This window comes from Podarcis erhardii, assembly GCF_964252035.2.
Source record: "Podarcis erhardii genome assembly, chromosome: 12".
NCBI lineage: Eukaryota > Metazoa > Chordata > Lepidosauria > Squamata > Lacertidae > Podarcis > Podarcis erhardii.
In genome coordinates, this window is record NC_138513.1 from 35,402,193 (window position 1) to 35,414,863 (window position 12,671).

General features: G+C 43.2%; 1 protein-coding gene across 1 annotated transcript in view; it reads right to left on the minus strand.

The window, feature by feature from the left end:
* The window catches only part of NGLY1 (N-glycanase 1), a 23,975-nt gene continuing 11,304 nt past the window's right edge, over positions 1-12,671 (minus strand). The window contains exons 6-11 of the mRNA XM_081882178.1: positions 12,483-12,628; positions 11,516-11,626; positions 8,387-8,551; positions 5,720-5,905; positions 4,595-4,772; positions 1-935 (exon numbers count right to left, since the gene is read on the minus strand). Of these exons, the coding sequence (XP_081738304.1) occupies positions 763-935; positions 4,595-4,772; positions 5,720-5,905; positions 8,387-8,551; positions 11,516-11,626; positions 12,483-12,628 (959 nt within the window). The 3' untranslated portion in view covers positions 1-762. The remainder of the gene's footprint in view (positions 936-4,594; positions 4,773-5,719; positions 5,906-8,386; positions 8,552-11,515; positions 11,627-12,482; positions 12,629-12,671) is intronic.

Here is a 12,671-nt window from a genome sequence, read left to right on the forward strand (position 1 = left end):
TTTCAGGGACACGATACCTTTATTTTTTCCAACCAAGCTTCAAAATATTTAGTTCGAGTATATGTATATAAAATTTCATCTGGGGAGATTTAAGGAGGACTTAACAGTCATCAAAATTAGCTCTTTTGTCTACAAAGTTTCAATTCCGAAAGCCTAATAAATTCAAGCAAAAATGCTATCAGGAGCTAGTAATCATTCTGCAGTTCCATAATCTTTCTTCAATATTAGGAATGCAATAAATTGTCTATTATAAAATTATGAGCAAACAGATGACATAAAACAACATGAGGCATTTTTAACAAATTCCAAAACCCAAAGTTGAAAGAAGCTAAAATCTTCATTCAGTTGTAATAAAAAAAAAAACAACCACCTTTCAGTATAGATTGAACATAAGAAAATATTAATTTTCAATTACTGTATATGCAACCTAAGAGTATGAGTGTTTACTCAGAGGTAACTCCTACTTTGTTCAATGGAGTTTACTTTCAAGTAAATGTGCACAGAATTGCAGACTTAATTTCTCTTGCCTTTTAAATGCAAAGTGATGCATCTTTTCCCTTTGATAGGTAACTATTTGGAGCTAGTTTTCAAGGATTTATTTTTTACTACGTTTACTACAAAATTTGTTTCTTCTCAACAGTCATAAGAAAGATACAATGTTTTAGACAAGACGTCTTCACGTAGTTCATATATTTCTTTTATATTTTGTGCCAGAAGTCCTTGCTTGATACAGATGTCTTCTGTAAATATCTATCTAGATATTCAAAGATCACTGAATTTTAAAATGATCTCAAAACAATCCTCAGCCTCATTTAAACTTTGCCTAAACAGCTGTGTGTGTTGCCATGCAATATCACCATCCCCTCCACTTAGTTCAGCTTCCAAGATAACATCTGTTACGTTGGAAATACCAGGATAAGAATGAAGACTTTTATCTACAAAGAAGGGAAAGACAAAAAGATTTTTGTTAAAAATATAAAACAATAATTTTAGAAGGATAGTGTTAAAGAAACACTGCAAATTAGTTTTCGTTTAATGACAATTATATGGACCATTGTCAAAATTAATTTATTATTCATAGGTTTTTTTATGCTTTATCTGCTTCAGGAAAAATCCTAGATATACTAAAATCAAATAGGGATTTGTGATGCCTGTTCCAATGTATAGCCCAAAATACAAGCTTATTGAATGTTAGTATTTAAACTGATTTAGGATTTCTCTTCTTTGGGTCCCCACCCCCAGGTCACGGTCATATGTAATGTATATCTCATCTGCATTGTAAACATCTGGAAATTGGTGTCTGTGTTGTTGTTTTTATCATGCCAAAAATTATTCCAGATTGGTGGAGATGGGTTAGATGGGCCTACACTGTCTCCAGGACAGGAAGCAATTTAGAAAATGCAAAACAAGCACATTTAAAGGAATACGGTCATGCCGCTTTAATATGCAATCATGCAAAGGATTTGGGGGGGGGGGATGAAGAGAATTATGAAACCAAACAATGCCCATACATTGAGGGGGTTAAGCAGAGAGCAGAAGAGGGTCAAAAAAGGTTCTGAAGGGGAAATCTCATTTGTTCATTCAGTTGCTGCAGTTCCAACTAGGGTTGTTTTAACATTGTGATTTATCAGCAGCTAAATATTGCGATGTACTGATACATCAGGGACACGGGTGGTGCTGTGGGTTAAACCACAGAGCCTAGGACTTGCCGATTGGAAGGTCGGTGGTTCGAATCCCCGTGACGGGGTGAGCTCCTGTTGCACAGTGCCTGCTCCTGCCAACCTAGCAGTTCAAAAGCACCTCAAAGTGCAAGTAGATAAATAGGTACCGCTCCAGCGGGAAGGTAAACGGCGTTTCCATGTGCTGCTCTGGTTCGCCAGAAGCAGCTTAGTCATGCTGGCCACATGACCCGGAAGCTGTACGCCAGCTCCCTCGGCCAATAAAGCGAGATGAGCACCGCAACCCCAGAGTCCGGAGTCAGGGGTCCCTTTACCTTTACTGATACATCATGATGCCTCAAATTGCCCAGTTCCACTATGCCCACTCCTCCCTCTACAAGGCCCAGCCACAGTGAGGGGGATCACTGGGAAGGCGGTGCTTTAAAATCGCTGGGAAGGGTCTGCCTGCCTAGCCACTGCCAGGGGCGATAATACTAGGCAAAAAATACCCACCAGCCATGGATTCAGAACCATCAATGCATTCTTCTGGTCCTCACCCAGCCACATCATCATCCCTGCCACTTCCACCACCATCAGGGCCCTTCCTTGCCTCTTTCTCATTGAATACCACACACACACAAACCTCAATAACACCCCCCTGCCCCTGCAAGGACCCAGAGAAATTTTCAGGCGAGAAGAAAAATATTTCCCCCCAACAAATGCTGAAGGATGCTCCAAGAGCAAGACAGGAATCTGAGCCTATGGGACTCCACCAGGTTTCATAGACATGCTTCTTTTGTCACGGCTAAAATGGCCGCTGTTTCTTTAATGCGAATAAAGCTGGGTCAGCATGACTCAGCGGCCTGCACCAAGTTGTATATATAGAGTGAGAAATCTTAGTTTGCTGAGGCTGGTGTTTGGGTTGGTTGGTTGGTTGGTGCTGGTGTGTATTCAGTTGTGTTTTGCACAAAGACTTTTAAGAATAAAACTCTGCAAGGATATTCTCGTGGACTCTCTTTGTGCCGACAAGGAGACTGAGGAGACAAAGGGAAGTCAGAACCCTTTCCTTCTTTTTTGCTTTTTACAAACACTGACATCTTTGGAGAGTGAGGAGGCGAAAGAGTGTTTGGTGCGTTGTTTGTGTCGTGCAGGCAACTGCTAGAAGGATTGATTGCCTCTGCTGTTATTATTTCATTGTTATTTTGCAATATGCCCTTCTCCCCCCCCCCCACTCCCACTGAAACAAAGGAGTTTTGGGAAGCAGCAGACCTAGCGATCTGAGTTGGGCAAGATAAGAGGAGCTGTCACCAGACTATTGCTTACGTCAGCTGGTCATAACACAAAAAAAGTTTATTTCCAAGTGGCCCTCAACTCTCTTTCTCCCTCTCGCTCCTTCTCTCCCTCGATTGCTATCGTATCTCTTCCTGGGTTCCTCTTTCAGCCTCCTTTGTAGTTTTCACTTGCAAAGAAAACAAACCCTGAACAGATGTTTCTCTGAGCGTGGGATCCTGGCATTGCATGCTCCTTCCCAGTTGTCACCCCTTGCAGTGGCTGGGCTGTGAAGGGAGGGGATGGGCAACAGTAGTGACCAGGAGGAAGGGAGGAAGAAGGAAGGATGCAGCCCGTTTGCAAAGGAAGCAAGGTGCAAGCAGGCAGGCTCCCCTGGCTATACATTGCAGGCTCAAAAATGTTATCGCAATGTGGTCTTCACACCAGTTTCAAACCGTTTAATTGATATATCGCATGGCACTGGTTCCAACCACAGCTTTCAATTATGCTTTGCCAATGGCAGGAGACCAAAAATTCTCCTGCCTCAGAATAATCCAATGTTTGCAGCCAAATGCAAGATTCATGTCTAATAAAGACCCAAAACAAGCAACCCTATGGGCCAAAACCACAGGAGAGATGAACAAGACAGTCTATAATGCGTGCCTTATCTAAGTCCTGTTTGCAGGTAACGAGATGAAATCAGCTTAATAGCTTCTATGGAACAGGTAGCAAATTATATTGTTTGTCAGGTCTGTAATCTATATAAGCAAAGAAGGGGAACCTTTGGCCGGCGGATGTGGACCTCAGGTTTTCCGTTTGGCCCATGAGGCCTTTTTCTTAACTTCCGAGCTAGCTGCAATGAGAGGGTTGTCTCTTCTTCACCACCAGAACAGAAGTACAGCAAAATGGCTGGCAGGGACCCAGTCTAGATTGGGAACCCAGGAGATGGAAAAGGGGCTTTAAATGGTTTGGCCCTTGCTGTGGGGTCCAGATCCCGACTGTGCTCCTGTACCTGTAACTTGCATTGAGGGGGGAAACTAAAGCAAATACTATGCAAATGACAGAAGTATGCGTGTGGAGATGGATCTGCTGGGATATGGCCATGAGAACACTGAGGGAATGCAGCCCTTGATGGGAGGGTGGAGCAAAATAGGTTCACCACCCCAATATGAAACAAAGAGCAGCTCAGAATTGTATACGTTCCTTTTTTCAACCCACAAAATCTAGAAAAAACAGTAGCATCCTATAGATGCTTGATCGAACTTGGCTCCCACTGCATTCAATGGTGCTCACTCCCAAGTAAGTGGCTGTAGGATTAAAGCTTTGGGATGCAATATTACCCCCACTTGCCTAAGAGTAAGCCCCACTGAGAACAGCAGGGTTTACTTCTGAGGAAAGATGGGCAGGATTGTACTGTAAGTAAGAAACACCTGAAGTTCGATTTCAGCCACTGACTTTTCTGGTGACCTTGGGCCAGCTATTATCATTCAGTCTCACGTCTGTAAAATGGAACCGATGGCTTACTTTGCATGGCTGTTGTGATGATGAATAAGCATCATTAACAGTATAAGATAATGCATAGTTAAAAGAATAGACGTAAATTAATCTTAATTGCTCTTGCTTTGCTTGCAAGTGCACTTTCAAAAAATTAGGAATTTCACACTTGCCTCCGTTTACATCAACTACAGTGTTGCCAGATCGCAGCATCCACCTTACTTTTCCACTCTGAAATGTCTGGCTGCTTGTTTTGACTGAAATGCTGTCAATTTTTAGCCCAACTGAGCCACATTCAAACTTCCAGCAGATGTAACCAGATAATGATCCTTCTTTTCGAGCTAAATAAACCTATTTAGAAACAAAATGCACACATGAAACACTAAAAAAACTTGTATTTGTTAAAGCTACAATCTTGTAAAGCGAAACCTAAGGACTGTAAGTATGCAGCTGATGACAATTCTATGTATGTTAATTCAATATACACCCCACTGAGCTCAATGAGAGTTACTCCCTAGCTAGCAAGTGTGTTTAGGCAAAACGGGACTTATTTTGGAGCAAACATACATTATTGGACTGAATTAACAGCAAGTATGAACAGCTCAATTCATTACTGAAACATACATAATAATACTTTGCAGAATTCTCATACATTATTTTGATTTTATTGTAGAATTGATTTGCTGTTTATGCCCAATGCTAAAAATGTTTTCTTCTTCATATTGTAATCTGCCAGTCTCCTTTCCTTGGGTTTGTGAGCTTAGGTTCCAATTGTTATTTAGATTCTTTAGAAATGAAAATGAGCTTGGCAGGACCTTCATTAACGCAAGGTGACTGACATACTTTGGTGCTTTGCAGATGGGGAAGTAACACTTTGGATTAGGAAATTCTACCTACTCATGTGCAATGAAGAAAAAAGATATAATGTAAAGACCCTTTTGTGAAGCTGAAAAATTAATTTTCTGGAAAGGCAGGATTTCTTTTTCTACAGGCAGCTCTTGTATCAGTCCACCTTTGAATGGGAAATGTCAGACTTAAGGTTTAATATCTGAACAGATATTTGTTATCTTCAGCCAACTCTACCATCCTGCTTTGAAAGACACACTGCTTTTTATTCCCAGCTACTCTGGTCATCCGGCAATCTTAACTGAAGCTGGACATTAATATTTACCAACTCAAGCTGAACACACAAAAATCCACAGAAGCAAAAAACCAAACAAAAAGCCTTGCGGCTTCAAGATGATGACACTTGGAACGAATAAGTTTTATAAGATAACTTTCCTTGGTACAATACTCACCATTTTCCAGTCTGATTCAACCTTTCTCCACATAGAGTCCATCCTCCATACTCCTTTTTCCCATCCACTAATCTTTTCATCATTATTGGATATCTGTGTGTAACAATCTTCTACTATATTGTATTTAAGGTGGAGAAGCTTAGAGGCCTTCTCTTTTCCAGTTGGAATAAAAATTCTTTCTTTGCTCTATTATGACCAAAGGTACAAATTAGGTTCTCATCAGATATTTATTAGTCCCCTAATTACTTATAATAAATATCTGCCACAAGACACATGCACACACATATATATATGCAAGTATATTCTAGGGGTGACTTCAGAGACACAGTGGTACCTCGTGTTACGGACGGGATTCTTTCCAGAGGCCCGTCCATAACGTGAAAAGCCCACAACTCGAAGTGCCATGTCTGTGCAGGTGTGCAGCGTGATTTGGTGTTTCTGCACATGTGCGAGTGACAAAACCCGAAAGTAACCCATTCCGGTACTTCCAGGTTGCCGTGGGACGCAAGACGAAAATACACAACCTGAGGCGGACGTAACATGAGGTATGACTGTATCTCTGAAGACTGATCACCTGAGTCGGCCCATTATCATATTTCCTGTTATTCAGTGTACTTTCCCCTTAACCTCATCCTGACCAATCTAACGGGGAGAGCCAAAATAACGAGCAAAATGATGCCAGGGTCAAAGAAACAACTACACGAGAAATGACTTGTTGCCAGGCGAATTCCTGACACAATTTGAGCTCTTGCCCAGAGAATAAGAAGATTGTGGAAGCAATCTTCTTGCCTGATTTACCATCTTCAGAAACCAACAAGGCAGTTTGGCTTAGTAATGGAGCCAACCTAGTTTATCTTCTCCCGGAACTGTCACATGTTAGCAGCTGTTCTTGTGGGCCACCTCAGTGAGGGAGAAGAGGAAGCAATGACTTCTCCATTGCTTCAGCTGGGCATTGGGCTCCTTTCCAGAACTGTCCCCTCCATACATGAGATCATTATGTAACAACATGACAAAATTGATACCACCATTTTCTATTACATCCCTCTCTCCTCCCCATTCCTTTCTTTCGCTTGAATCGTATACCTTAGATGGTACACCACTGTTTTAAACTGCAAGAAGGTTTGGTCAGTAAAACTGTATACAAAGTGTATGTAGTGAAAATAAATTAACAGACCCAAAACCCTCTGAGTAATACAGTGGAACCTTGGTTCTAGAACTTAATCCATTCCGGGAGTCCGTCCGACTCCCGAAACAGTTTGAAAACCAAGGCGTGGCTTCCGATTGGCTGCAGGAGCTTCCTGCACTCAAGTGGAAGCCGCATCGGACGTTCGGCTTCCGAAAAATGTTAAAAAACCGGAACATTTCCTTCCGTGTTTTCAGCGTTCGGGAGCCAAAATGTACAAGTACTAAGGAGTTTGAGAACCAAAGTATGACTGTAACTGTATCACTTCTACATCCTATGCAGCAGTCAGCACTAGATGTTAAATAGGAGGAGGGAGAACGCAACATTAGCAGGGTAAATTGTCTTGTCTATGCCTAAATTGTGAAAGTGGGGCTCTGGAGATACCAGGGGGCATACGAAGGAATCAGAGACATACATATACCTTGGTATCTAATCTTCAGAAAGTCAGTGACATTAAGGTGGAAGAGAAACATGCCAAGGGCCATTGGGAGGCTGTGCCTCTGCCTCTCAGAAATGGCATGATGGCAAGGAGATGATGGACCTGCCCCCATCCATCAGCCAGGATGGACAGACAAGTTGCCCTGGGACTGCAGAGTTGAAGGGCAGACTGCTCAGGCCCCATCCCTCAGGCAAGTGACTAACAGCTGTGGGCTCTATGCGTTTGGGCTATATGAGTGCAATTACTATCTATTGTAAGTTGCCTTGGGGACAATTCAATCAAAAAGCGGGATAGAGCTCTTGTAGAAGGTCCAGCTCCAAGGGCCTTCTGGTGGTTCCCTCACTGCGAGAAGTGAGGTTACAGGGAACCAGGCAGAGGGCCTTCTCAGCAGTGGCACCTGCCCCGTGAATCGCCCTCCCATCAGATGTCAAGGAAATAAACAACTATCTGACTTTTAGAAGACATCTGAAGGCAGCCCTGTTTAGGGAAGTTTTTAATGTTTGATGTTTTATCGTGTTTCTAATATTCTGTTGGGAGCTACCCAGAGTGGCTGGGAAACCCAGCCAGATGGATGGGGTAAAAATAATAAATTAGTAGTAGTAGTAGTAGTAGAAGGACAATACCCTGCTATACAACGATAAAATGCCATCATTAATCCTTCAGTCAACAGATTAAAACCAAAAACCTAGCACTTTTGCTTTGATGTCCACAAAACAAATCTATTTTGATTGCCCGGAGCAGATGTAATTGGGACAGCTGACAACAAATTTTTGAGTGAATTATTACTTTTATCCTAACAAGTTACCTGCTTTACTTTTGATTGCTTCCATCTATATATAGATCAGTGGGCGTTTGGGTTCTTCTTGTTCTCAATAATGGCTAAAACAAATATTACTATCACAACGTTGAAATCAATAGGACAAGTAACTCATGACTAATTACAGCATGATTAAATTTCTCTGGACTGGGGCCCTAAAGTCAATAAGCTGGAACTGGACCATAAACTAAGAATTCTAAAATGATCACCAATTGATGAATTAAATACCTCCAAAGCAATTTCACCTCTGGCGACTCTCCAAGCCACTGATCCCGATACCCTTCCGCCCAGTTCTCCCGGCTTAGGGGTTTTAGGAGAAATGAACTCAACAAGCTCCACAATTATTCTTTCTAAGAGCTCCCTTCTCCTTCCTTCCGTCAAAGACTGCTGTCTCTGTGATTTCAGAAAGCAATGATAAAAAAAATAAAATTAATTTCAACTGTATTACCACTCTCCCTGGTGTAACAATTTTTTTAAAAATGCAAATCATTTATTTCAATACAGTCTCTTTGAATGTCAGAAACCACTGCAGATGGGCCAGATAACCAGGGTACACATAAAATTGTATTAATGCACCATTTGAACAGAAAGGCAACAGGAAAGTAGGTTGAAACCTTTTTCACACTGCTTTGGACCAGTATCAAATCTTTATAATTTACTTGGAAATTAACTTTTGGGTTTACAGGGTTTGTATATCTTATTCCAACTCACTGCGTTTTGCTGAGCTCTAACATTTTATTACACAAGAGAAAAAAATTCAAGGAAGGATAATGCCTGGATCAATTATTTTGTTCCACATAATTTACTGTCCTGGTAGCATTGGTCTTGATACGGTGATTAACCTAATGCATAAGTGGAAAGGTTATAGATTCCCAAATGAAGGACACTTTTTCCCTGCAGAGCCTCACATGTTAAACTGAAAGGCCTAATTCAGTCACAATTCATGTAAGCCTCGAACAATTTTACTCATATATGGCAGAGATGTAAAATTCTGAAAGAGTTGAAAGCAATAGTATAGAAACAACAAAATATTTGGAAGGTGTGTTTGCTTTTGCTGTTGTTGCTGATAAACCTACAAAACAAAACATCCATTTCTTTTATGGGCAGAGTTAGGGTCTGCAACCTCCCTGTGGAACGCCCTATCAGAAGTCAAGGAGATAAAGAACTACACAACATTTAGAAGACATCTGAAAGGAGCCCTGTATCCGGAAGTTTTTAATGTTTGACGTTTCATTATGTTTTATATGTGTTGGAAGCTGCCCAGAGTGGCAACCCAACTAGATGGCTGGGGTATAAATAATAAAATTATTATTATTATTATTATTACAACCTAAGACAGCTGCCAGGACGCAGGGCCTCAACACGTTGCACCTACGTTGACTCTTGCCCGATGTTGGTTGCTCCCATTCACCTCTGCCCCTTGGAAGGTTTCCTGAGCAGCATCAGGAAGTTTGGAAATGCCGTTTTCAAATTGTTGCATTTTCCCAGAGTGACACTACATTGTGGGGCACTGTGAGAATGTTAAAATACCAAGTGGTTCATAGGCACCTGCCACAGATTGCAGTGGTGAGGCAGGCACAGCTAGTAAGGTAAGGTAAAGGACCCCCGGACAGCTAAGTCCAGTCAAAGGCGACTATGGGGTTGCGGCACTCAGCTTTCCGGGTCATGTGGCCAGCATGACTAAACCACTTCTGGTGCAATGGGACACCGTGACAGAAACCAGAGCGCACGGAAATGCCGTTTACTTTCCCGCTGGAGCGGTACCTATTTATCTACTTGCACTGGCATGCTTTTGAACTGCTAGGTTGGCAGAAGCTGGGACAGAGCAACAGGAGCTCACCCCGTCGCGGGGATTCGAACTGCCAACCTTCTGCTCAGCAAGCCCAAGAGGCTCAGTGGTTTAGACCACAGCACCACCTGCATCCCAACTGGCTAGTAAGCCACCTGAAACCACCTCACAACTGGCACGGACCTTGGAAAGAGAACTGTAAAATGAGACTCAACGTGGCAGTTTTGAACCAAGCACTCTGAGTATAATAATAATAAAAACTGTAACTGTTTTAAAACAGCAATGGACTTTTTTTTTGGTAGAAAATGTGCCCCTAGCCAAAACCAAAATTTCAGAGAGCATTATTCCAGCATGCTCAACTGTATATATGCAGTTTCTTCAAATGGATGTGCTTAGGGTGGCAGAAGAAAGCCTGGAAGATTGCAGGCCTGACTAGTTGCAGGTGCTTTTCTGCCAACAACTCTTGCTGCCTGCTTCCCTGGTGTCACAAACATTGCTGGGCAATATATGTTTTGCAACATCATTATGCATCAGCAGCTAGATACTACAATATGCTGATATATCACAACGTCCGACTCTAGAAAGTATCTCGGCTGCTTTTTCCTCTCCACCTTAGGGGAAGAAGCAGCAGCCAAGACAGATCGCCCAGCCCTACCAAGCCCTGATCCCGCTCCAGCTCATGCGAGCCAGAGGGGCAGGGGACATCCTCAAAGGTGCAAGCATGCAGGTAGATGGAGCCCGAGAAGGGGTGTGCTTGCAACCTTCTCAGGCTCTGCCTGCCTGCACCTTTGCTGCCTGCAGGCCATTTGAACTGGCACAATGCACTGCCAGCTGAACACCATAACAGTTTCAGACAATTTATCAATGTATCACCCAGTTCTAGTTACAAGTTGATACTCGTATGGCAAAGGTCCAACACCATGATTTTATTGTCTTGTAACAGAGCCTAGGACTTGCCGATCAGAAGGTCGGCGGTTCGAATCCCCGTGGCGGGGTGAGCTCCCATTGCCCGGTCCCTGCTCCTGCCAACCTAGCAGTTCGAAAGCACGTCAAAGTGCAAGTAGATAAATAGGTACTGCTCCGGTGGGAAGGTAAACGGCATTTCCGTGCGCTGCTCTGGTTCGCCAGAAGCGGCTTAGTCATGCTGGCCACATGACCCGAAAGCTGCACGCCAGCTCCCTCTGCCAATAAAGCGAGATGAGTGCCGCAACCCCAGGGTTGGTCACGACTGGACCTAATGGTCAGGGGTCCCTTTATCTTTACCGGTCATTCCAACCACATAAAAAGTGGTAATAAAAAAACAAACAAAATTTCACAACACGTTGCCCTCTATTAAGAAGTTTGAACTGCAACATGGTAGACATTCCGGACATTGTAGATTTGTCTTGGTCTGGTGCATGTAACATGTTTCGTTCTGTAGTTGTGCGATTTGTGCTTATATTGTACTGCGATGGCCGTTGGCTATAAACAACAAAAATCTATTGATTGACTGAGTCCCCGATTCAAGGGCAGCTTACGTTGCAATACTTGTGCAAATTTAACCAGCCTGCTAAGATAAAGCAACCTACCACTTTATTAAGGTTATTGATGGTTTCTCGTAGGACTGCTTCTTTGACCTGGGTCCTCCGTGGGAGCAGGTCTTCATGTTTACAAGAGTAGCGCCAGGTGACATCAACAACCTGAAAAGCATGTGTTGAAAAAGAAGAGGGGGGTAAATTACGAAGTATTACATACAGGATTTGATTTTTTTTATTATATGCATATCCCATCTCCCCTCTCCCTGCTCCCTGCTCTAAAGATGCCAAGATGGAGGCGTACAGGGCTCTCTGCATCTGCATATTATAAAAAAACCTGCGAAGTAGCTTCCTGAGAGCTGGTGAGGGCCGCAAGCGAGCTTCATGGCTGAATGGAGATTTCAACCCTAGTCTTCCAGGGCTTAGTTTGACCTTCCAGGTACGGACACGGGTGGCGCTGTGGTCTAAACTACTGAGCCTCTTGGGCTTGCTGATTGGAAGGTCGACAGTTTGAATCCCCACGATGGGGTGAGCTGCTGTTGCTCTTCCCCAGCTCCTGCCAACCTAGCAGTTCGAAAGCATGCCATTGCAAGTAGATAAATAGGTACCACTGTGGTGGGCAGGTAAACAGTGTTTTCATGTGCTCTGGTTTCTGTCACAGTGTCCAGTTGCACCAGAAGCGGTTTAGTCCTGCTGGCCACATGACCCGGAAAGCTGCCTGTGGACAAACGCTGGCTCCCTCGGCCTGAAAGCGAGATGAGCACCGCAACCCCATAGTCGCCTTTGACTGGACTTAACCGTCCAGGGGTCCCTTTACCTTTTAGTCTGACCTTCCAACCAGCACACCACACTGGCTATGAAGTAGCTGAAAGTTTCACACACTGCAATATCAGAACTACTCCAGGAAAGAGCTCCTCTTTCCTTTGTCAAGGAATGATCAAACTGCTTTAAAAATGCTTAAAGGGAAAACTTTCCCTTGCGAGCATTGCCTTAATTTCAAACCCACACCGCCTTCCCATACCTCGTCTTTAGAAAATGCAATAATGTAGGAAAGCTTTTTCCCCCAGCCCATCTCATAGAGGAGGGGTTTGTCGCAGACGTTTTCACAAGGGTCACAGTGAAGCCATCTCTGCTGGGATGAGGAATAAACTTCGGTCCACACATGATCTGCAGGAGAGAAAAGCCAGAGGAAAGTAACCGACATTGTAAA